The 26,120-nt window shown below is 31.4% G+C and overlaps 3 protein-coding genes across 5 annotated transcripts; all 3 read left to right on the top strand.

Moving 5' to 3' along the window:
• The first annotated feature begins 4,073 nt into the window (after positions 1–4,073).
• On the top strand, positions 4,074–5,622 carry ERD15 (dehydration-induced protein (ERD15)). The gene is made up of 2 exons (XM_022298186.2): positions 4,074–4,200; positions 4,985–5,622. The coding sequence occupies exon 2, from the start codon at positions 5,021–5,023 to the stop codon at positions 5,342–5,344; it is 324 nt and encodes a 107-aa protein (XP_022153878.1). The 5' UTR covers positions 4,074–4,200; positions 4,985–5,020; the 3' UTR covers positions 5,345–5,622.
• A 3,497-nt stretch (positions 5,623–9,119) lies between these two features.
• LOC111021321 (putative F-box protein At5g04010) lies at positions 9,120–10,596 on the top strand. Its single transcript, XM_022298229.2, has 2 exons — positions 9,120–9,536; positions 9,986–10,596. The coding sequence occupies exons 1-2, from the start codon at positions 9,152–9,154 to the stop codon at positions 10,486–10,488; spliced, it is 888 nt and encodes a 295-aa protein (XP_022153921.1). The 5' UTR covers positions 9,120–9,151; the 3' UTR covers positions 10,489–10,596.
• Positions 10,597–12,390: 1,794 nt separating this feature from the next.
• On the top strand, positions 12,391–19,646 carry LOC111021292 (N-acetyltransferase). Of its 3 annotated transcripts, none has more exons than XM_088117302.1 (13): positions 12,391–12,518; positions 12,739–12,792; positions 12,879–12,970; positions 13,533–13,630; positions 13,825–13,876; positions 14,535–14,627; positions 14,928–15,038; positions 15,310–15,508; positions 15,875–16,374; positions 17,062–17,171; positions 17,837–17,895; positions 18,002–18,189; positions 19,295–19,646. In XM_088117302.1, exons 1-13 carry the CDS (start codon positions 12,473–12,475, stop codon positions 19,481–19,483), a joined length of 1,791 nt encoding a protein of 596 aa, XP_087973428.1. In that variant the 5' UTR covers positions 12,391–12,472; the 3' UTR covers positions 19,484–19,646. The 3 variants fall into 3 exon arrangements, with proteins under 3 accessions (XP_087973428.1, XP_022153879.1, XP_022153880.1); XM_022298187.2 differs by having other exon boundaries at positions 15,184–15,508; XM_022298188.2 differs by lacking the exons at positions 12,391–12,518; positions 12,739–12,792; positions 12,879–12,970 and having other exon boundaries at positions 13,541–13,630; positions 14,918–15,038; positions 15,184–15,508.
• Positions 19,647–26,120: the final 6,474 nt, after the last annotated feature.

The raw sequence follows: 26,120 nt of genomic DNA, 5'->3' as shown, positions 1-26,120 counted from the left end.
ATTCACTTTCTCCATCTCTCCACTATTTTCTCTCAAATTTAATTTTCTCATAAATTATTGATGAATGGTTAATTACTTTTATTATTTAATATTTAATAACCAAAAGTTGTACCTCTTTGTTTTTAAAAATTAATTTTAAAAGAATTATTTTAAATACGTAAGATTGCTGGCTAAAAGATCTATAATCAACTTATTTATCTTTTTAAATTGGTATTATTCTAATAATTTACTTAATTCAATTATGAAATCAACTTCTTGAATTTTTGTAAAATTAATTTATATTATAAATTTTAACTATATTTTTTTTTATGTATTTTTCATACTTTAAAAGAAAACTTCTAATTTCACATAGTTGTATTAAAAAATGAGAAAAAAATCAATGAGAATGCGAGTAATTATTGTAAAGAAAATTTGTAAATAAATTATAGTTCGGCTTCAAATTTTAAAAATATATTTCAAATACTTCTCCAAACCTGACATTTTTAGATTTTTAGATTTTAAATTCTAAAACACAAAACAGTTGAAAAAAATGAAAACTTTGATATATATATATATTGAATTTTTATTAAAATTAGAACATGTAAGCTTGGCCATTCGATTAAGGTTCTTTCGATCGAGAAAGAGAACTCTTATTCATCCGGAAGTGACTGAACTCCCTTTTAAGCTAACTGCATCGGTTATGCCGACAACAACATATTCTCTAGCAAAAGAAATGACCTTACCAAAGTGGATGATTGACTCATTCCATACTAGAAATAATCGCAGGAAATCCTTTGATAACACGGATTCCTATTTCTCAATGATATCCCACGATCAAGACAATTGGCTAAATCCCGGGATCACTCATTCTTCCATTGGGGATAGGTGCACGAACAACAACTCCAAACGTCACACATCTGTCGCCTACCTACCGTTTAGGTGGCACCCTAGGTTTTTTTCTGGTTAAAACGGTCGATTTTTCATTTGCCAATGAATTGGATCCGCCCCGATTTGATCAATAATGGGACCGTCCTAAGGTTCAACCAACCGTTGGTTTGCTTTAACAAGATTTCACGGAAGTGAACCCGACGCGAAGTTAGTGAAACCTGAGCGTAGCTATGTCACGTGAAGTGAAGAACCTCTGCTTCCTGCCCCAATCCAAGGAAGGGCTTTTGGTGAGGAGCATTGTTTTGAGGGAGGGAAAGCGTGGTTGACAAGCCACTTCGAGGAGGCGACAGTGCTTAAACCTCTCTTCTTTCTGTCAGTCTACTTTACTGACTGAAAAACGGGAAGTCACTCATTCAAACCTCCCGCCCTTGGGTTAGTTCCTTTCGTCCTTCTATCTACGCAATTCTCTGTCTTCGTTCGTGATCATGTTGGGCGAAAGATAGTTGTAGAGGAGCGGCTGTGAAACGGCGATTCCATTTCACAATATACATTGTCCGAGAAAGCTAGTCTTGGTCACGTACGGTTCCTTTGAGAAGGGTGTGATACCACCACCTATCAGGCCCGACATAATATCTTATAAATCATATGATATATTAAAAATATCAAAATTTATAATATATATAAATTAATTAATTAGTAATATTTTAGATTAAACTAAATATTAAATTTGTAATTACCACTAATTTACGAATATATCCACCTTTAACCATTTTTTTAAATTGAGATGCTTGGCGGTCCAAAATTTTAGGTGAGGGGCACAAATTCATAAAATAAAATGAGAAAATATCAATTTTAACTATGAACTTGGTAATGTATATCAATTTTTTCTATAAACTTTCAATTTTGCCGAATTGTACCTTAAACTTGGACAAGTGTATGCTTCTCGTTAAACTATGGAATTTATTTGAAAATTTGTTGAAATAAATATTCTATATGTGTGAAATGAATTATAATAAATATATTTTCTATGAAATAAATAAGATTCAAACAAAAACTACACAAAGTTCAGTTTTTTTTCCCTAAAATTTATAAATTGTATTTTAACATAGATATTTAATGGTCTATTTTGTACCTTGATCAAACTTAATTTGAGTACATTTTTATTTTTATTAAATTAGCGATCTTTATGGAGCTTTTTATATTGCTTTTTATTTAAATTAATGTGTATAAATTAAATAGATTTAGAAGGTAAATACTGCAACACTTATAAAAATTTAGGGTTGAATTTGATCAGATTGGTGAAAATTGTTACGACATACCTAGTTTAGGGATTTATAGATAAAAAAATTATCAAATATACATTTATTATAAATATTCAGATTAAATAAATATTGAAAAATAAACTACAATAAATTATTAGGTATGATATTACTTTCTCTCGTATAAATATTAAAGGTTAAAATACTAGTTTAGTCCTGTACTTTTAAGGCTTTGATTCATTTAAGTCCTTATACTTTTAAAATATCCGCTTCTGATTGGATTCAATTTGCAAATCTGTTACCGAAAGTTATTCAAAAATACTGAAAATATAGAATACAATTTTTGTTTTTCATTAAATCGTTTATCTTATATAATTGTCCTATCTTATATACCATGATCATTCCCTTCCCTCGTCAATGTGGAACTTTGTTTGCAATTCAACTTACAAACCCAACACAAACAATTAAGGGAAAAATTATTACCCAAACTGTAAAAGGTAATAAAATAAATTCTAATAAATAATTCTCTAAAATAATTCAGGGAGGATCTTACCTAAATTCAAATAATATAATATCCTCTTGATTGAAGTATATATCAATTACCATCAAACTTTTGACATATATCCATATGATTATTTCTAATTACACTCAAACTCTTTACACACTAAGTTTTTTTTTTACTTCAACCTAATCTACAAGAACCAAATTTCTTTAATCGTTATTATTATACTTTTCCCATTTTATAGAATTAAAAAAAAAATAAAACTCGAGTTAAATTTTAAAATCTGATAACAGACTTCAAAAGGTTGGCGTATTTTTATAACGATGAAGGTCTTAATTGTAAAAATTTTATAAATTGAGCTATCATCGGTTATTGAAAGTTTAAGAGTGTAATTAAAACGATAGTTTTTTGTTGTAATTTTTCCATTATCAAATCACATGGCATTAGTTTAGTACTGTTCAAGTGTTTGAACAACAACTTTACTTTTTTATCCCAAAAATTTACTTTTTAAAGTTTTATTTGATTCAAAAATGTATTTTCATAATTTGTGTATTTTCAAAACATTTATTTTAATCCATATACGTTTAATTTATTTTGATCAAATTTTAACACAACATTTCAATCGCTAAATTTCTTTGATGTATCAATAAATTTATATTAAATAGTTCCTATAACACTCGTGCTTAAATTTTACAAATAGGGATTAAATTGGTCAAATTTTTAAAGTAGACAAATCAAACTGAACGTTTTAAAAGTACGATCATGATATTATATTTCCGTCAACATGTCTATATTTTTATGTGTCTATGAGTACAACATTGACACTAGGGATGAATTCACATTTTCAAGTATTGGAAAAAATCGACAAAATATATAAAATATCTATATAACATCACTAATATGAACATAATGTTAAATATTAACCATTTTTAACTTATCTAAAAAATTAAAATGCTTGTTTGTTTATTTAAATATTTCTAATGAATTTTTACTTTTATAATTTTTCCATAAATATCATTCCACATCGACATCTTATCTATATTTCAACATATTTATATCAAATTAAAATCTCGACATTTTCATCGATATTGAAAATTAGTTTTTTTCTTTTTAATCCGATTGTAGACGCAGGGCCATTTGTTGGATAACCACCACGCATCTTCCCCACCAACGTAAACGTGTTAAAAATAAAAGGGTAAAAGAAAATCCACGTTTTTTTTTTCCACCCACGTAAATAATAAATAGAAAGGGCAAAGTAGTAATTCTGAATGAAAATAGGCCAATCATTTTCCGGTGCGGTCGTTACCAGACAAATTTGGGACGTGGCATATTCCCATTCCCGAACTGATAATGATCGGTCAAAGTCAACGAACAGCACCGACGACGCGCTTTGAATCCAAAACACGCGTTCCGCGAGTGGTCTTCACGCGCTAAGTTTGGATAGAAATAAAAGAGGCGTTTCCTCGTCTTCTCATTTGGTAATCCCCTCGTCTTCTCAGCGGACTCTGATTTCTCACCGTTTTCTCCAATTGGGTCAAAGAAGAACTGAATTTGTTCCATTCCGCCGATTTGGTAAAAATTCTTTCCGATTTCTTCTGAATTTGGTCTTTTGATTTTCCGTTTGGATCTCGAGAATTCCGGGGGAGTTTTGGGATTTGAGGATTTGAGGGGTTAGATCTGTGCTTTTGGTGTTGCTTTAGATCCGGAGGGCATGGCGGAGGCGTTTGTGATTGTGAATTGATTGTGAATCTGCGGTTCTGTTTGTGGATCTGATAATAATTTAGTTTTTTGATCTCTTGATCTGCGATCTGTGTGGCTTTTATCCATTGCAGCATGTTTAAAAGCTAGTTATTGTGTTGTCTTATTTGAGATCTGATTCTTGGAGCGGGGGTTTGGTAATCGTTGCGGACAGGGAAATTTTTTTTTGTATGTTATGCGAGATTTTTTTATTTGATTGATCTAGATCGGAGTCGGTTCGATTCAAAATTTTAGTGTTTTCTGCCATAGTTTGTTTCCACGATCGGGGTTTCTGATCTTACTATTTAAAATCTTGCCATTGTCTCGATCTAAATCAGCACTTCAACATTTATTGCTTTGTTATATGGTTTTTTAATTTCTCTGTTTCTGATGAGTTTTCGTTTCAGATTTGTTTGTACAGCCGAATCTTGTGTTTTTTCGGCCATGTTTGATAACTTTTTACGGCTTGAAAAATTATGTACTGATACATTCTTTTATTGAACAATCTTAACAAATCTGTAGAACAAATAGGGGAATAGATTGTGCTGCTCTGGCAGTTGCTAAGTCATCTTGTTATAGCACCATTTTTTCATGGCTGATTTTGTTTATTGTTCTGAAGGTCCGTATATCAATTGTGTAATACCATTCCAAAACAATGGCTCTTGCATCTGTTGAAGGAAGGTCAACGCTAAACCCGAACGCCCCTCTTTTCATCCCGGCCGCCTACCAGGTGGAGGATTTCTCCCCACAATGGTGGCAGCTGGTCACGACCTCGACATGGTACCGCGACTACTGGCTCAGCCAACACCAGGAAGAGAGCGATTTCTACATCGAAGACGACTTCAACAGCAACGACATTGCCGATTTGCTGCCAGAGGCCTTCGACCTCGATGCCAACGAAGAACTCCGTACCATGGAAGCTGAATTCGAGGAGTTCATTCAAGCTTCTCTAACTGAGGCCCATCACCCTGAGATGTAGCTGCTGCTCTGTCCATCCCAGCACCCTTAAGGTGACCCAAAACTTGCTTTCATGATGAACCAGCTTGCATTTTCAGGATTACCATGTTTATAAGCATAAGAAGAAATCTGCAGTTTTTTTTTTTTTTTTTTTTTTTGTGTACAAAGCAAGGTTGCAAGATTGCAACTTTTGCAAACCCCACTTCATTATTGTGTATCTTACTCTTAAAGTGTCCCCAGAAAAAGTGTAAAAAAATGAAATAGTTTTAATGAGAAAGGAATCTTCATTCTCTAGGTTTTTATCATGTGGTCAGTGATTCAAATGTGAAGGTAAGAATTCCAGAGGAAATTATTAGTGCTTCAAGTGACCAAGGTTTTAAACGTTGATGTCGAAAAAATAATTAAATTAACAAATATACATTTTTATATTTTTAAATAAGTTTAAAATAATTAATATTAATATCATGTATATATATTAGTAACATTTTATTATATTTTCATATTTTGTACCCATTTCGATGATGGGTATTTAGAACCATGTACGTGACAAGTTTTATATCTTCCAGGAAGATTTATTTTTTACTCTAAAACTAAGTGGTACCCATTTTTATCATAAACTTTTAATTTCATCCATTAATAAATATAAAGGTAATATTTATCTTTTATTTAATTTTGGTTAATTCACCCAATACTTAAAAAAAAATAAGGTAAATAACTTTAAAAACTAATTGATTTAATGAAATTCAAGCTTTAAATAATTTATTAAAATATTATTTTGGTCGTGGTATATTTGAGCTTTGGTTTATTTTGGTTGTTGTAAAATAATTGTTTTGATTCTAATATTTTTAAAAAGTTACCATTGTGACTATTTAATTTTATTTTTAGTCCCATTTTCATATATATATATATATATATATATTGAAATGTAACCATAATTTAATATTAAAGAGTTTCCATTATGTATATTTAAAAATAAAACGAAGACTAAAATAAAAAAAAGACTTGATATATATATATATATATTTTTGTCTAAATCTTATTAATTTCATATCAAATATATGTTGTATACCATTTTTTTTTCATAAGAATTTTTTTAAAACAAATTTTTTTTTAAAAAAAGCCCTATCGAAGTTAAAAATTCCAAGTTTTAAAAATGCAATTCGATGAAATTAACGTTTAAAAATAAAAATTTATATATCATCAAGTTCAAAGTTAAAATTAATATTTTTCTGATTACTTAATATATAAAGGAAAAATATATAAAAAATAAATAAAAATAATAGAGACTGATAGGTCAACCCAATCTTGGTCTACATGAATAGTCCCTTTAGAAAATATCACAGAAAAATGTTAAAGAAATTGAAGAGTCTATTTCAAAAAAAAAAATTAAAAAAAAATATTTTGACCTGTTATATTCATATGGACGAAAATTAAATCATCTGGCAACAATAAATGGATAAGAAAAAGATATTAACTTCAAAGTTCAGATGCATTGCCGAAATGCAGTAAATGAGTATAACAACGATATATATGAAAAGTTAGAAGAAATGTTACTTAGATGAAAGTAGTATGATATCTCTTCATTCACGCCAATTTAAGTCTAGATAAGTACCTTGACCATTTGAGCGCGGTTTGACTTTCTAAATATCCGGGTTCCACAATGTTTATTTATTTATATAATAATAAAGGTACTTCACGGATAGATTTTAAATAAAGATAGTTTTCATAGCAAGGGAGGACTAGAAATTCCCGGCTGCCTACTCCCACATATTATTGTACTAAAAAAAGATATCTCTTCATTCACACTATATGATTTTCCTTTTTCACAAATAATTTCTTATACTGTTTATCCTACAATTATTTTTAAATAATACGATTGTACTAAAAAACTTTTTGAAGTACGTAGATATTGTTGATTTCTTAAAGTCTATTTGATAGCATTTATGTTTTTTGATTCTCATTTTATTTTCTAAATAAATAAAAATAGAGTTACCTTAAGTTAAGTAACTATTTCTTATTTATTGTTCTTTATCTGTTTTTCTATTGAACAATAAACAAAAAACATGTTACATAACCATTTATTGACGATGGTTACGTACCATTTTAAATTAAAAAATTATATTAAATTTACATTTTAAAATTAAATATTTAAAAAATTGAATGTTATATTTACTTTTTAATATTTATTATACATTTTATAAATTTAAAAATAATACAATAATACTTTTATTTATGTTTTGGAAAAAATTAAAAATCGGAACAATAAATAATAAACTCGATTTTGTTAATTCTGAAATTCATAATTTTGAAAATGTTTTTTTCTTTTTTGACAAATGACAAACGATAAACAAAAAAACTCTCTAAACGTTTTTATTTCTCAAAAATTAAAAATAAGAAAAAAAAAAGAATATTACCAAATAAACTCTCTTAGCATTTTCCTTAAATAATTATTCTAAGGACTATATATAGTAAGTATATTATTTTATTACATAGGGTCTACCTTTTCATTTATTTAAAATTTGAAGAGAGTATCTACTACAATAGTAGTAGAAATTATATATTAAGAAAATGTCAGCATTATGGCTTTAATAATATTAAAGAGATGACTAATTATAACTAAGAAAACAATTGAAAAGTTTAGAAATGCGATGAAAATGTTTTAAAGCTTATGAGTTAAATAAATACAATTATTTATATTTAGGATTAGATTTTTTTTTACAACAAATACAAGATACGGGATTTGAACCTTGAACTTCACGAAAATGAGTTATATATTTTTGCAGTCAAGCTACACTCATGTTGGCAAATTTTAGAATTAAATTTGTAATCATTTATTCTCTTATTCTATTCCGTAAGTTTTTATGTTATTTAATTTTGTTCCGTAAACTTTTGAAGTTTTTCCTAATTAATGCTTAAACTTGAAAAATATGTATACATTTTTTGTCATCACTGTTATCTTATTGTCAATATCTTTTTTGTCCGGGATTAAAATAAATCATCTATATAACTTAAATACATGTTAACTTCTAGGACTATTCATTTGGAAATACGTGTTCAAACTTTTAACTCGAATAGGCAAAAAACGAAATGGGATGAGCTAAATCACCTATGACGTGTCAGGTAGCTAGAAGGCCCAACCCAAGGTGGAAAACCCCTCCATCACAAAGATATAAATTTTATGCACAACCACTAACTAACCAAGCTTGACTCAACACCAATTCAAATTAAGTTCTGACTTAAGTTTCGAAGCGTACATGGTCGAGCACCACAAGGGTACAAGGTTCTATTTACCGCTAGCTATTCAGCTCGACTAACTAGGCATCCCACCTCCAATATGAAGTTGTTAGAAGAATCAATCGATTGCTTAAGCCAACCAACTTACCAATCGGTTCAATTGATCGATTTTTTATTTAAATTCGAATGTTATTTTTCCCTTTTTCTATACGTGTCTAGGTTGGTTTAGTGGGATGCGATTGAGATGTAAGATAAGATTAGAAGAAAACTTAAATAAATATTTTATTTTAGACAAAAATTAAAATAAATATTTTTAAATTATATAATAAAATTGAAGGACAAAAAAGAAAACAGCAAATCTAATAATTATCTTTGGATTATTGGATAGATCATATTCATATCCCAAAACGTTAATATATATGTCATTAGAAAAACAACAAAAGAAAAAACATCTTAAATATGACGTGGCAGCCTGATTCCATGCAGATCACCCTTAACTTCCACGTGGCACCAATCAATCCTCCGTGGCACCAACCAATTTATAAATAATCGACTAATCGAATCCTTAATCAACCGATCCATCGTTTTCTTCCTCATGGCGCCCTCTCTTGAGTTCTCTTCTTCTACTTCGCCGTCATCGCCGCCGTGGGAGGTGCTTGTTCTGGTGGCGGAACATCTGGACCCGAGAAGCCTGGCGACGGCGTCGTGCGTGTGCAAGTCGTGGTCCATTTCCATGGCCTCGGACCACCTCTGGGAGCCCATTTTCACCGCCAATTTCCCTTCTCTTTTCAACCTCGCCGTCCCCTCCTCCTCCGCCGCCTCCTTCCGCCGCCTCTTTGGCCTCGGCCACACCGCCGCTGCCCGCCGCCGCTCCACTCCATCAAAACCAACCCTCTCCCTCTCCGACCTCGTCTTCATCATCAGCGTCGTCTCGACTCACAAAGACGACGCGTTCATCCGAAAGAAGAAAGAAAAGAGCGGTAAATGTTCTTCTAGTTTATCTCATATTAAAATTTTAATTTAGTTTTTAAATCTCTTTTCTTTTTAGTTTCCCTCTCTAATAATTAGTTTAGTAATTGCTTAGGGTTATTGAAATTACCTAAAAGACAGAAAATAAATATATATATGTATTTATATACATATACTTATTTTTTGTTTTTTTTTAGTGACAAATTTGTCTGGACTTTAATTAGATAGGAAATTAGGTTTCTGAATACAATTAATGTTTTTCTTTTCCTCATTTTAAACTTTATGCTATATTGTGTTATTTTTTTAAAATTTTGCTTAGCTCATTTATGGTAGACAAAAATGAGATTTATTACTTATTTTTCAATTTTTTTATCTTTTTTATAATTTATCCACAGTTGAAATTTTAGAACTAAGAATATAATTAAAATTAAGCTTGGCCTGTTTTAATGAAATTTTTTAGCTCCGCCACAATCCATCAGTTGCGTGAAGTATGGCAGTGAGCTGGTGGTGGCCGCAGATCCAAACGGACGATTCAAATTCTACGTAAATCTAGCCAGCGACAGCGGCGATGCTCCGTTGGTCGGGGCCGGGGACGAGGTGAAGGTGGTGTGGAACGTGGTTTTGGGAGGGTGGCGGGGGGTGTTTACGATGATCGAATGTGGAGGCCGAGTGGGGTTTGCTCCGGGAGTCGACGGGTGGTTCTCGGAGGAGCTACCATTGGCGGGATGTTGCCCGAACACGGTGAGCGGTGGAATAGTAGCGGATCTTAAGTTGGGATTGTGTGGGAGCGGAAGGAATGAGAATGAGATTGACAACGGAGAAAATATTAGGGTTGACAAGGGAGAAAATATTAGGGTTGAGAGCGCGAGCGTGGGAATGTTGAGTGTTGTGAATTGGAGATATGTGAGTGTGGAAGATGGACTGATGTATTTGCAACACTTTTTGTTCAATAATCTTAAATGATTGTAGAAAGTGTGAATTGGAGATATGTGAGTGTGGAAGATGGACTGATGTATTTGCAACACTTTTTGTTCAATAATCTTAAATGGTTGTAGAAAGATAAAATACTATTTTGATTTTTTACCTAAATACCTCTAGTTTCGTTGAGTAATTAGTAATTTTTCTGTTACTTGTTTAGAATATAATTTATGTATGGTAAAATAAATCTTTATTTATGTTTTAGAATAAATGGGGAAAAAATGAAAAAAATTGTTTTGAAATAAATTGAAAATGAGAAGAATATTAAAAAAAATAACGTTATTTTAAAACTTTTATATAATTTTAAGAATATTAAAAGAAAAATGAATAAACAAGAGTTACTCTAATTTTTTAATGTCCTCTTGTATTTTTAAAATATTATTTTTTCCCTTACAATTATATACTTCAACATATTTTCATTATGTCTGGGACAAAAATGAGTATAGGAGTAAAATAATGAAGCAGTGATGGCAGTGATGGATGGTTACTGTGGGTAAAAATTTCATGTTAGTTTAAGGACAAGTGAGACAGATTAACTTCAGACAAATTCTCGTCGATGTACTCGTCGATGTATTTATAGTGGACAAAGTGGGTAGTTTTCTACCCAACGATCTAATCAACTATCCTGTGAATAAGTGGGTAGTTTTCTACCCAACGATCTAATCAACTATCCTGTGAATAAGTGACATCAACTATCCTGTGAATAAGTGACCAGGCGATGTGGACCGTACTATTGATTAGATTTATCGTTTATCGCCTCATGACTAGTTCGGATGTCCAAGACCTCTTCCGACCTGTCTGCTCAGCATGTGTCCTTTCTTGACGAAATTGTCCGATCCTCGACAGTTGGCGTTTCAACCTTCCAACACTCATGTTTCAAAAAAGACATTCAAAATAACTCGAATACTTGTATGGACATCTTATCATATTCAGATATCTTGAGATACCTAAATATCCTATCCGCAAAACGAACGTTAGAATTTAGATATCCATCCTATAGAAATTTAGGATTCTCACAAAATAAACAGTCTATCTTAATTATCCAAAATTATATCTTAGTTATCTAAAACTAAAATTATACTGATCCACGCTAAATGCGTAATTCTTTTTTAAAAGTAAGGGAAGAAAAGGTAATTGTATTTTAAAAACACTTTTTCACAGGTCATGTCGAACCCAATTGTCCAAATTCCTTTTGCATTAAACTCAAATGAAGTATGGATCAAATATTCAACTTTGAGGAATTTTTAATATGAAAAGATTATATATATAATACACACACACAAACGACGCATGTTGTGATATTTTGGGTTTATTTTTTAGTTGTGCATTTTGAATTAAATAAAGTGTGGAAGAATATAAATATCATATAACTCTAATTTATTTTTAATTTAAATATTATTTTGATTTGATTATGATTGATTTTGATCCCATAATTCCAAAACGTTTATTTTAGTTCATATGCGTTTATTTTTTTATCAATTTTAGTTTCTATACTTTTTGAATGTTCGTTTTGGCTTACGGGCTTTTTAAAAGTGGCTATTTTGATATAATTTTTATCTCAATCAAAATTTTAACGTGCCAATTCAATCACTCAACTTTTTGAAATGTAGACATAAATTTATATCAAACGGTTTTAATTGCGTAGAAAATTTATGTTACAATTTTGTAAATAGAAATCAAAATGATCACTTTTAAAAATATAGTGATCAAAATATATATTTTGAAAAGTACAAACGTCAAAATGAACACAATCAAAAGTCCATATGTATCGGATATTAAAATAATATTTAAACCTTTGTTTTTTCAGTATTATATTTTTATTCTCATTTAAATTTAGATTTACAGCTCTATTTAAGTTGCCGCCCGCATATATTTTTTATTGACAATTGTACCCTTCTTCCCGCCCGATCGAAATACAGTGCTCTGCTCTCAAAACCTTCCACAGGAAGCTAACCAAAATCCCGCGGCCATGGCGCCAAGGAAGAAAGCTGCACCTCGCTCTCAAATCCCAATTCGTAAGCTTCGTCACAATTTGAATCCTTATTCTCTGTAGATACTCGTCACGATTTTGTGGCTTCCTTCGTTCTCTGTTTCGTTGCTCGAGCGTTGGAATTGCTTCGTGTTTTCGAAACGATTATTAGCGTTTCTGGAATAGGATTACTATAATTGAGGTGAAGTTAAATGGTTCTGATGCTGGTTTGTAACTTGGTTGTTTTGTTCGTTGATTTGTGCTAGTGGGGAAAGAGGGGCATGTTATTGATGCTAATCAACCAGAATGCGACGGAAAAGGTAATGAGAATTGATACTTGAACGGTATGGATTCAAGTTTGGTAGACGTATGGGTTAATTTCTTTCTAATTTTGGCTTTTGTTTAGGTATCGGAGAAAAATGTCCCTCTGAAGGCGATTATTCTTTTGTGCTCGTTAATCCGAATGATTATGATAGTGACAGCAAGTTTTATCTTCAGGTAGATATCTGTGCCTATCTGTTGGTTTCGCCGTTGGCTTTTGCTTTGTTTCGATTATTAGTAAAAAAAACATATACCGTTGTACTTTCAGCGAAGTTTTGTTAACTAAGCGTCGTGGTATGTTTGTTTAATTAGAGTTCATATCTTTGGAAGAATTAAGTTTACTTTATACGTGAATGAAATATTCTTCCAACAAAAGGTCAGCTCGAGGGAGTTTACGGAAGGACATTCCAATTGGCCTTGATCAAAGAATGTGAAATTAGATGAGTAATCGACTAAGCCCCATTAAGTCTATCCTTAATGTTGTTAAGAAATTATTTGATTAGATTATCAACTCGCAGACTGTACTTCTCAACTTTCAATGTTTTGGTCTTTGTATTTTAATTTTTCATTTTTTACAAAGATTTGCGACTTAATTAAAGAGTTACATTATTTACTGACTTACGTTGCACTCACTAAAGCTAGTTAAAATTATTTGCTTTGCAATTGCTGATTTAAATCCTGGCATGGTTAATTGACTTTTTCTTGGTCTCTTCTAAAATTGTTGGTGATGGTTTTGCAGGAAGTATTACAATTATACAAAAGGGAACTACCCACAATGGTCTATGCTGCAAATACTGGAAAGCAATCGACTTTTATGGAGAAATGCGTATCTAATGGGTACAAAATATGTTCCTCGCCTTTTCCCTTGTTTTGATTGCTCGGTTTGTTACGGTGCACCAGTGATGAATGATGATTTATATTTATTTGTTATCAATCAAAGCTAACATTACCAGTTTAAAGTTATGTTGGATGATGCTTCAATGCAGTACTCAATTGTTAAGTTTTTGACAATCAATTTTTTCCTCTGGCAGGAAATATTGTACATTGCTCTTGAGATCCACATCTGTGGCTGATCCAAGATTGGTAAGCTCGAACACAGTTTCTGTTGTTACTCCCATTTGATTGACATTTTTCTTTTGCATAAAGAATAATGGTATGCCATCTTTTCAGGATAGCTATCAGCACTATATCAGTATATCAATGTTCAGTAGCCAGTTTCCATAGGTCCTGTTTGGATGCATTTTTTATGGAACCATTTTCTAAAACTGCATTATGACCTTGTGAACTCTTCGTGGTTTACCGTGTGTCTACCTCTTCATACTTTTTGTGTCCCTTGTTTTTTTCTTATTAGTAAGAACACTTTCGAAATAAAGAGTCACCATTGATATAGATGTACCTTAGCCAAATATTTGTAAGTTCCTCTATTCAGTTTTTTTCCTTCTTGCTATTGTATATCTAGTTGGTACACATCTCTTTGTTTATTGAGCCTATGGAGTTTGAAAAGGTCAAAACTTTGATGATTTCTATCATACATGGTTAGAGTTACAAAAACTTAATGGATAGACATCTGAACTGAATTATTTCTCTTTCAAATTTCTCAAATTAAAGACTTTTTGAAGAACAATTAGATTAAAACGAATGTTATAAATGTTTCTTAAACACAATTTCAAGAAAAAATCTATATTGTTATTTTATTTTTTGAAAGATTTCTAATTCCCCTCACCTACCTCTCTTTTTACAGATCAGAGCTGCAATTACCTACCAAATAGTTCCTGCTGACACACAATATGCTGAGATTCCTCTTGCTGCTGTCAGTTCAGGTCACCAACACAAGGTATCTCTCGCTCCTTCTCCCTCTCATTCTCCTTCTTTTGGTTTTGTTAGAATAATTATGCTTTATATCATTGTAATAGTCTTTATTATTTTGTCCTTTATCGTCCTTTTACATTCTTTATTAGGTCAATATTTGTCTATATATATTCTTCTGTGAATGGTAATGAAATTATCTGATTCTCTCACATCTTAGTCTCTACAGGTTTATAATATCATTTATTGGAAAGTAATTCCTTTTACTATTGGGATCCATTGGAGACTTGGGTTGGAACTTACATTTTAGTGTACTAGTTTCTTTCAGGGATTTGGTCGTATATTATACATGGAACTTAGAAAAAGACTTCAAAGTGTTGGAATCCGTACAATATTCTGTTGGGGAGACAAGGAATCTGAAGGCTTTTGGTCCAAACAGGTAATAGTGACTGACACCTGTTAAATATAGCGTGATTTTGTATTATGTGATAGAAATTGCATTACATAATTTTTATTTATCTTCTTAAAATGCATACTGGTTTATAGGAGTATGGAAAATAGCATAATATTCGAAGTGAATGCAGGGTTTTTTGTCCATAGCAGAAGTGGACACTAAGGGAAAAGCTCGTAGAATACCTGTTAGAGCTGACATTCGTAGAGCTTTATGCTTTCCTGGTGGTTCTACCCTCATGGTTTCACACATTTACCAGGGAATTGCAATGAGTTCTGCAGACTTGCCAAAGTCACTTTCTGATTCATTAAGGCCTGATGCCCGCGAAAGAACTGGTGTTGCCAAACAAAGATGCAAGCCTTCAAATGCAGTTGACAAGCAGACCATTGAAAAGTTGAACTTCCAACCTGAAGAGTTTGTTACTTTTGCACCCCTGGGAGGAGAAAACAAATTTCATTGTATGTGGAATTTAGGTTTTCTCCCGTCACATGCTACATGGAAATGATTCTACATATTATTTAAGCACCTTATAACAGTTGGTTTAAAGCATTTTGTTCACGATTATGATTCTTGACATGAAATAGTAAGTAATAACAAATACGGAGATGCTAGAGATGAAAATGACTGCACATGTAGGTGGCCCTTCAATTTTGCTATTATCTCAACCTACTAGATGTCTACATATAATAGTCTGTGTCTTCGGAAAATGAAATTGAGTAATTTGGGCTGGATCTATCTCAAGCAATTAAGATTTAGGTAGTCTGAGCTAATATTTTTCTTTCTTTGGTAATCACTGTGGCTAAAACCTGGTTTGTTGCCAACAGATCCTCAAAACCAGGACGCGGTGCATGGCTGCAATCGTCCAGCTTCTTTTAATGAAATAGAGAACCGCAGGACAGCCAGTAGGGTAGAAATATCCAATACTACTGGTCATTTAGATGAGAGACATTGTTCTTGTTCTACACAAAGTGCAAAGAGAGTTTGGGAAGCATCACTTTCTTCACTGAAATCTAAGAAAGTAAAAGGAGTTCATCTGCACCATTTCAATTCAGATTCTAGCCAGAACTTTATTCCAAAGGGTAACGGATGTGATACCTGCTCTCAAGAATACTCATTAGGCAATTCAAAGCATGAGATATTGGCTAGTGGTTCTCCTAAAAATCCTTCAACCAGTAATTCTACACAGAACTTTTGTGAAGAATTTGGAAATGTTAACATGGCATCAAAAGCCCACCAGTGCGAAGAGCTTCCCACATTAGGAAAATCATTTAAAATTATGTTGATGAATATTGCTGATGAAGCAAAGAAAACTCAGCTCATGAAGGTACGTATAACATTTCATAAATTTTCTTGAAATGTTCATCAATCGTATTTCTTTTCTGAGCATTTTCTTTTGATGGTACTGAAATTTTATATACTTTAGTGTTGCTTCTCTAAGTTCTCTAAATTCATGTTTTCTTCTACGTGTTCCCCACACAATAACTGCTAGAAAAACTATATAATAGTCTAGAATTATACTTGACACCCAATCATTCGACCTCTCCATTTTGTCCTTAAGAGGCATATCTGGCTCATTGGCTTCTCATTTAGGATTTCAGAAGGCACATCCGAGGTCCTGAAAAATTTGATTAATCAATTGGTTTTAAGTGTTTGACTTTTTAAGTTATGGCATGCTATGTCAACAAATGACGCTGAGGGAGTTTAAACTATTCTTTAAAAACCATCAATCAATATCCCCTCCTAGAATAGAGGAATGAAGCTTGAAACTTTCCAGAATATTACCTCTGTTATTTAATCGTAATATATTTTGATTCCATAGTCTTTCTTAATTATGAAATTCATCCTTGGGATGCATGTTTATATACATGTTTTATGGATATTGTAGATTTATTATGTTAATGTATCTATGTTATATGGCGTTAGCTGTATATATTGTTTAAATACTAATCTAGAGTTTTCTACTTTTTCCAAATTGTGACATTGCTTAATGTTTTTTTATTTTCTGATATAGGTAATTGAGGAGCTCGGTGGTTCTCTCACCTCTGATGGGAGTACAAGCACCCATGTCATTACAGGAAAAGTGCGGAAAACTCTAAATTTCTGCACAGCTCTCTGTTCAGGGTTAGTCCTGCAACCTTAGCCTAACATCCTTTAGTAGTTCCATTTTTCGTGAATTTTGACCTTTGAATACCAGTTATAATCTCATTTGTGTCAAAATTACCAATTCCATGCACATGTGGCCTTTGCTGTTACTATTCCATTGCACATGTGCTTACGCTGCAAATTGTTGTGAACCTTTAAATTTATCAGGGAATAATTTCTTATTATACTGCATATTTATTATGTTTGCCTGTATCATGCTTTTCCTTTCCTTGTTACTTTTTGTTTGGAGCTATTAGATTTTCCCCTTATTGCAGCTAATTATGAATTTGTTCCTATCGTGATGGCCACTGGTATCCCATTTCTCTGAAATGGTAGGCATGAAAAGTGTCAAACTTAAATAGGGTACAAAGTGGAAGTGGGATGTAGAATCTTTTACCTTCACAATTACCTTGTAAATTTGGAAACTTGATAGTAAGCAACGTTTTCTTGAAGATATATGTGTTGTAGTAGCATTTTTAGTTCTTCAAGCTAGCATTCTTAACTTTGTTCTCTCCCAGTCACATTCTTCATGATTTTGGTCATCTACATCATCATGTGGCTCCAAGTGCGTAATATGACCTTGCTCATAATGATTACTATATCTTGCAACTAAAATTACATAATCATTGTCGATAATTGTACAGAGCTTGGATTGTCTCCCCCAGTTGGTTAAAAGAAAGCTATCGGGAAGGCAGATTTGTTGGTAAGTTGGAATGACTTATTTGTATTCAAGCGGCATATATTTTCTCTCTCTTAGGTTTTTATATTACATAAATTTTTGTAATATAGTAGTCCCTATTGATCTACAGATGAGTTGCCTTACGTACTAGATGATAGTGACTACTCGTTGAAGTATAGAGGCAGCTTAAAAACTGCAGTTCTCAGAGCGAAAGCACGTCCTGGAGCTTTATTCGAGGGATATGATGTTTGCATATCAGCTCACGCTGAACCACCACCTAAGGCTCTCTCTGTGATAGTCAAGTCAGCCGGTGGAAATGTAAGTTTTTTTACATATCTTACCGCATACACGAGTACTACATAGCATGGTTTAATCCTCTTTACTACATAACAACTATTTGAGTTGCACCATAATTACAAAAAGCTTTAGTAATTAAGGACCATGATTCATGAAGACACAAATTTTAACAAGTTCTCAAAAAAAGAGCTCTCACTAACTCTTCTCCATAGAAGATCTTTTGTTCCTTTCGAACCACAACCTCCAGAACAGCCCAGCAGACCAAAGTGTATTTGCTTTGCCTACAAGGTTTGTCCCTTGTATTAGCTGGAAGGACTCCGATGCCCTCTTGCCTACAAAGCAACTATAATATAGCTAGCTCCTGTCTAAATGTAGTGCTTGCATGAAGTTCTCAAAACCGGATGTCATCTATGTTCAGAAAGTAAGCAGTGTAACTAGAAGGCATACTAGGAACATGTTTTCATCTCTGTTTGGTGTTTTGTCTCTCGAGCGATGTCTGGAGTTTCTCTTTGGGTTTCAAAGTTTGATATGGATTAGGATAAATATATGTTTTAGTCCGTAATGTAGTACGATTTAGCCCCATTGTTTAGAAAGTTTTAATTTAGTCCCTTGCATTTTAACAATTTTCAATTAATACACAATGTTAAAATTGGATTACGATGTACTTATATGACATGACATTGAGTTAGTAGAAATTTAAAGAGGAATTAGACTACGTCCAAGAGAGGAAAGTTTTTAATCCTTTCTCCAAATTTATAACTTTGGTAGAAATTTCAACTTTTCCTCTCTTAGGTGACTTAATTCTTCGTCTTAATTTCTACCAACACACTAAGTATCATGTAATGTAAACTTATTATCAACTAATTTTAACATTTAACAATGCAAAGGGTATAATTGTAAAATGCTAAAACGTAAGGGACTAAGTTGAAACTTTTTTAATAATAGGGACTAAGTTGAAAAAGCACCTAAATGTTAGGACTACGACATATGTTTAGCCTTCTAATTAAGCAAGACCGGACTTCTAGTGACAATTTCTTATTGTTTAGTTTGTCTTTGCACTTGAAAACTTTTGATCAAGTAGAATTCCTAATCCTTCTATTTCATGGCGATTTCTTTGAGAATTCAGGTTATTCATGGGCTAGATAAGGTAAATGAAGTATCAAAAACGATCTTTTTGGCGTGCGAGGAAGACGTGGAGGAAGCATTACTGGCTGCGAAAAAAGGGATATGGACTTTTAACAGTGACTGGCTGATGACCTGTGTGATGAGACAAGAACTAGACCTGGAAGCCCCTCAGTTTGCTGAGTCCCTATAACAAAAAAGGTTAGCTTTCAGTTTTGGACTCCATAAAGCCATTTGTAAATCTCTCTTTCTCACTTGTTGAATTTGGTACATAAACAAATTTTGTTTGTTCCTTCTTTATATATGTATTCGTTAGTAAACAAACTCAATAATTTTATTGGAAGAAGATTTCTGAAGTTTTAGCTGGTGCATAGTAACTTACTGAAATGGAGACAAAACTTGATGTGAACTCATTATGGTGGTCTGCTTTGAAATCGCCAGTCTTGCAACCTTTTTTTTTTTTTTTTTATTTTTGAGTTCAACAGTTGTAGATGAGGTGGGCTTTAGAACGATAATATGTGATTTACCTACTTGGGCTATATTAGGATTGACGTTAGTCTAGCACCTACCTCTCAAGTATATGCTTCCATAGCAATTATAATTGAAGTGGTTAGTTTAGGGCTCGTTTGATAACCTTTTTTTTAGTTTCTGGTTTTTCTTATTTTTAGTGTTTGGTTTTGGTTTTCTGTTTTTTTTAAAACAAAACTTATATATGTTTGATAAACATTTTTGTTTTTGTTTTTAAAAAACAGAAGACCAAAATATGTTTGGTAATCATTTTTAGTTTTTAGTTTTTAAAAAGTTAGAAAATTGAAAATACATGAGAAAATTTTATGTAGAGTAGAGATGATAATAGTGTGAGTGCGAATGTTCTCCCTTATTCTCGTGCTCGTGAAAATTTTTAATTCTCGTCTCCACCTCGTTCTTTGGTCTGAGAGATGTTCTCGAGAAAACTTATCGGTTTTATAATTGTTGTTAATTATTATTAGAACTTAAGTATAAAAAAAGTGTAATAAATACATATTAATTATTTTAAAAATGGAATCGACGACGGGGACAGGGTGGGGACATACAGTTCCTATTTTTTGGACCTGATCCTGTGGAAATTTTTGTCATCCCCTAATGTAGAGACATGAAAATATTTAGAGATATGTAAATAAACTTTTAGAAGATAAATTTTAGAGAAAAAAAAGTAAGGTAGAGAGGAAAATACATGTTAAAGAAAAAATAAAGTAATTATAAAGAAAGAGAAAAATTAGAGTGGAAACAAATTTAGAGATACAAATAAGATTCAAAATATAATTTTTAGAGAAAATAAATAAATACAGAGATAAGTAAAAGTTATATTGAAAGAAAATTAAACGAAAAAATAAGATATAATTTTCAGAGGAAAAAATAGATTACGAAGAAAAAGAAAAGTTATAAATGACGAAATTTTATAGAGAAAAAAGTTAGGAAAAATATTAAATTTTTAGAGAGAGAAATGAAACCAAACTGTTAGAAAAAAAATATAGAAAATTTTGGAAAGAGACAAATAATAATAAATATTCAAAATATGAATCTTTGGAGAGAGAAAAATAAAGGTTTATAAATAAAAAATTTTAGAGTGAGAAATAAATTTTTTTAGAGATAAATATGAGAAAAAAAAGTTGAGTATTAGAAGAAAAAAATCAGATTTTGAAACCTGTTTTTGAAAACTATTTTTTTTTGTTTTTGAAATTTACATAAAATTTCAAAATGGTTTTTGAAAAACAAAAAAACTAGAAAATTAAATTGGTTATCAACAACGCGGTTTTTAAAAGACAAAAAACCAAACCAAAAAATGAAAGGATTATCAAACCGCCCATAGTTTATGAACTGTCAAGTTTAGTCTATTTTAGTTGTTGAAGATCCCAAGTTTATTTTGGTTTTTCAAGTTTGTTCAATTTTGGTTTCTAAGTGCCTTTTGTTGAAAACTCATATTCTCTTTTTTATTTTCAGATTCACTAAATCAAATGGATACAAAGAATATGCGTTTGGCAGGATTTTGAGTATTTGTTTTTGAAAACTGTTTTCGGATTCTGTGATTCAGACAGTAGAAATTCTGAAAACGGTTTTTTTATGTTTTCAGATTCTTGAAATTTTGAAAATGCAGAATTACATTAAAAATGATAAAAACTTTGATAAATATATTACTTCATATTATAAACTCATTTTATGTTTGTTAAAATTAAAACATGTAAAATATAATGTATTCTAGATTATATAACCTCGTAAAATACAATTATACAAAATTCATAAAAAAAAATTAATAAATTAATTAATATAAGTTTAGATTAAACTAAAATTTAGTTTGCTAACTACTTCTAGTTTACAAATATATTATAAAACACACCTTGAACAATCTTTTAAATTGAGATTCAATTATCAAGCCTGTTACCAAACACATATCTGAAAACACTGAAAACAAATAATACAACTCTAGTTTTCATCGAATCATTTGTTTTCAAATTTCTGTTTTCTGATTACCAACCAAACGGACCCCAAATTTTTAAAAATGTCTATTTTAGATTTTTGAACATTAAAAAAGTAACAATTTTGGTCCTTACCTTAATTAATGTGTAGTGCGTACTCGAGCATGTATTCAAACCACATAAGTTAGAGAGGAGTATTGAGTATCTAAATATTTGATGACAAAATAATATTGTAAAGATCGAAATGGTTATTATTTAAGAGTTTATAATTAAAATAAACATTTCCAAAGTCGAGGTTTAAAAATGGTTATTTATTAAAAATTTAGAGATTAAAATAAACTCTTAGAAATTTAAGTAATAAATTAACTATAAGAGTTGATGAAATATATTTGATTCATATTTTTTAGAAGTCAGTTGAGCATTTATTATGTTTGGATAGGGTGGTAAAAGTTGTACTATACTCGTGTAACCTAAATACTTGTAGACATGAATTTCATGCCAAATCAATTAAAAGGTTTGGATTTGGTAACCTAATCCATTCTATTTAAGAAAATGGGAGATTAAATCTAATTGTGACGTTAGAGACCACTAATAATTTGATAAATCTTCTTACATGAGCTTAACTCAGCGATAATTGGTACCTTGACACCTGTTTCTAATAAAGAGGTTACGAGTTCGAATTTGTTAGAAAAAGACTTGATAAACCTTTTTAGCAACATTTAAAATTGACCATTTAGACCATAATTTGTTAGTTGTTTGAGAATATTTGGATTTTTTTTCTTTCATGATTGTAAGAGTGAAAATGCATTAAAATCATAGGTAATTCAATAATATCTTTATCTTTTTTACAAAATTAATACTCTTATTTTACTATATTATATACTAAGTTTAGATAATTGTATAGGGTACTAAAATGGTGAGCCAAATATTTCCTTAGTAAGTCTTTTTTTTTTTGAGAAATTGTTCCTTAGTAAGTCTTTGTAACTTAGTTTTTGTCACAATCGCGAAAATGAGTTTTTTTTTTTAACTTACTACTTTTCAGTCGCTAATAATTGTGATGAATTCTATTTTTATTGCAAAACTTTGCGATACGTTATATTTCCTTCACTAGATTTTCATCGCAGAAAGTATATATATATATATATATATATAGAAAGTATATATACATATATTTTTGATGTTATATGTCACATTTTCATTTTATTTTATGGATCACATAATTCTTTTTTTAAATCAAAAGGAAAAAAGAATGAGTACGTGTCAAAATATAAATAAGCGTCTCCATTGTTTTCAAGTCTTATTCAATAGCTGTTAAAGCGAGTAATTGACATATATCTTCCAAGAGATTGTGAGTTTGATCCCCACTCCCACGTGTTGTATTAAAAAAATCTTATTCAGCAGCTATTTTTTAAAATTAAATTATCAACATTTTATTTTGTAAAAAATATATAATAATATTTTATTGAGGTTTCTTTTATTTCAAAAAAAAGAAAAGAAAAAGAGAAAAGATAATAATGTTATGAAGGTAGAGATATGTACGTAGAAATATCACATTCATTTTCTATGATATGGATACTTAATAAATAAACAAATAATATATCGAAGTGTAATTATATTTATACTCTTTTTTATTATCTAAAACATATATTTATTCTCCATTTTAGAATATGCATGTATGTGTGAGGTTTGATTAGTTCGGATCGCGAAGCTCAGATTCGATAGACGACCGCATACGAAGGACTTGTAAAATAAATTAAGCACTACGAAGCTCTAGCCAGTATACAATCTGATCTATATTAGAAAGAGAATAGTTTCACGTACCTTGTGTAAGACACAGAAGCTTCTATTTAGAGAGACGAGCTCCTGATAAGACTTCCGACCATCCAGGATCATGGTATCTTGTTTAAGAACATGTTTGTCACCTTTGCACTTGCAGATGCTTTTCAATGTCAACTAGTACCTAACAAGGGTCGCTCGATAGACAAGCTAAAGCTCGGCTCAGCTTCTAGCACTGAGCTGCCTAAATTTGTTCATATAAACCTCTTTATTTGGTTACATTGATTATCATGGTAGTCGATGATCTCTGATGTCGACATAGTGGCAGGTGATAAATCGTCCCAACATGTGATAACAATTTTATTAAATACATTCAAATAAATATTTGGGACAATTTAGGCATATTTATATTCAAATAAATATTTGGGACAATTTACAATGGTTCTAATATTCATTGATATCGTGGTTCAAAAAAAAAATTCTTTGACATCGCGCCGTTGTTGCTTGCAGCTTGCAGGCTCGAAAATCTCTCTTTCGCCTCTTCTCCATGTCTCCATTCTGATTGATTCGCTTCTTCTTTCGCGCAAGCGCTTGGTTTGCCCCTTGTTGTGTTGCATTTTGTGATCCTCCGCTTCAGTCTGCCTTTTTCGTCTCGCCGCGATCCGACGTGGATTTCCGATTGAAATGTTAGCTCCAGGTTTTGGGCGGCCCATCTGGTGGGGGCAGCTATCACTGCTGGAAGCTCCTGCGGTTGTTCGGCTGCGTACTCCCCGTCCGCGTATCTCACACTCCCAAAGCATCTTTTTTCTTTCATATTTAATTTTCCTTTCCTGCATTTTTCTTTCGATTCGAGATATAGGTCGGCTTCGAGGTACAATTAATGGTAATCTAGAGATTTCTTACAAGTACGGGAGCTTACTAAAAAAATGCTTTTTTATATATAAATTTTAATAAATCTTAGGGTGAGGGATCGAACCTTTAACATTACAAAAGATAATTGGTTCTATATCTACCGAACTATACTCAAATTAGCTTTATACAGGGTATAAACATGGATAACTTACATAATTTAATTGATGTTCATAACCTCTAAAATAATGTTTTCAATGGCGAATAAAGAAGTTATAGCTTTTTTAGTATGTAAATTATAATTATTTTTTTTAATGATATATAACTTTAGTTTAAAAATATTATTGATCCACGTACTTAAGGCGACTTAACAATTTAGTATATGAACTTTAGTATGTGACAATTTAGTATATGAACTTTAGCATGTGACAATTTAGTCTTTTTAGTTAAAATTTTGTAACAATTTAGTCCATGCCATAAAAAATCTCATCAAAATTAAGTGTCGATTTTTATTAATATAATGATTTAGTCTTTGTAGTTTATATCCACATTTGGTCATATTTATTTATCTATATATATAAGAAACTCTATTAAACCTTAACAACATCTTTCACAATAAGGACTAAATCGTTGCAACTTTTAAACTACAAGGACCTACATTTTTTTTGAACTACAAAAACTAAATTGTTTCGTACCAAAATTTAGAGACTAAATTATTACAATACAATAACTAAATCGTTACGAATTAAAACTCAATAACTAGATTGTTACTTTTTTCGCTCTTGGCGTTCACCTATTTTGTCTAGGTGGACGGGACTCATTTAACCGAATACACGGAATTGAGATCTCTCTCGCATGCAAATATTTCGATCGGGAAAGCCTCGCTTATTGAAAGGGCAGATTACTAGAAAAACAACTATAGCTATCGATACCATATTAAACCAAAAGCAAATGAATTCAAGGGCCACCTCTGAGAGTTAGACGTTGTATTGTGTCTATGTAGTGATTGGATAGAAATGCTCGAGTGTGGCACAATTAGTTCAATTACTTCGATAAAACTCCACCAAAAAAAGTGTTTTTTACCTGAAATCTTTTTAGTCTTTAAAGTGTTTCATTTCGTCTCCAAAGGCCCAAAAAGATTACAAAAACCTTTGTGAAGTTTTTAATATACTTCAAAATAGGGATGGCAGGGGACCTTATTTAAAAAATATAAACCTTTCCTCTTACGTAATATTGTAAAATTCAATTAAATACAATTAAAATATTTATTAAAATTAGTATATATTAATATAATTATATATAAAATTAATAAAATATTACATGGGGATTTGGGATGGGACCTCAATTAGGATTCCCAGTTTGACCCTGTTCCAGTCAAACCAGAGATTCCCCACCCCGATCGGGTCGGGTACCTGCGACGATCGGGTCCTATAGATTTTTTTATCATCTCTACTTCAAATAGTATATTAATTTTTTTGGAAAACGTAAAAGGTGTTTCGCTTTTAATTAATATGGTGAAAGTTTCGAAAATTTGAATACTCCTCCTATTGTTGCCTACCAAATCAGCAGTCATATTAAATGATGTGGGTTTACCAAGGTTAATAAATTATTGGTTAAAGTATTTTTTGGTCATTATATTTTAGTTTTGATTCTTTTTGACTGCTGTATTTTCAAAATGTTCGTTTTGGTCCTCTACTTTAATTTAGATTCATTAATCCTTCATACTTTCAAAATATTTATTTTGGTTTCTAT

Source organism: Momordica charantia (genome assembly GCF_013281855.1).
Source record: "Momordica charantia cultivar OHB3-1 chromosome 1 unlocalized genomic scaffold, Mcharantia_2.0 BLBB01000001.1, whole genome shotgun sequence".
Taxonomy (NCBI): Eukaryota; Viridiplantae; Streptophyta; class Magnoliopsida; order Cucurbitales; family Cucurbitaceae; genus Momordica; species Momordica charantia.
Note: the sequence above shows the minus strand (reverse complement) of the source record. Positions and strands in the feature narration are given on the sequence as shown.

Excerpts from the sequence above, each read along its gene's own strand:
- ERD15 (XM_022298186.2), top strand. The coding sequence starts at position 5,021 with ATGGCTCTTGCATCTGTTGAAGGAAGGTCAACGCTAAACCCGAACGCC.
- LOC111021321 (XM_022298229.2), top strand. The coding sequence starts at position 9,152 with ATGGCGCCCTCTCTTGAGTTCTCTTCTTCTACTTCGCCGTCATCGCCG. Across the intron at positions 9,537-9,985 it reads AAAGAAGAAAGAAAAGAGCG|CTCCGCCACAATCCATCAGT; the intron begins GTAAATGTTCTT and ends GAAATTTTTTAG.
- LOC111021292 (XM_022298187.2), top strand. The coding sequence starts at position 12,473 with ATGGCGCCAAGGAAGAAAGCTGCACCTCGCTCTCAAATCCCAATTC. Across the intron at positions 14,628-14,927 it reads GTTCAGGTCACCAACACAAG|GGATTTGGTCGTATATTATA; the intron begins GTATCTCTCGCT and ends AGTTTCTTTCAG. Across the intron at positions 18,190-19,294 it reads TCAAGTCAGCCGGTGGAAAT|GTTATTCATGGGCTAGATAA; the intron begins GTAAGTTTTTTT and ends TTGAGAATTCAG.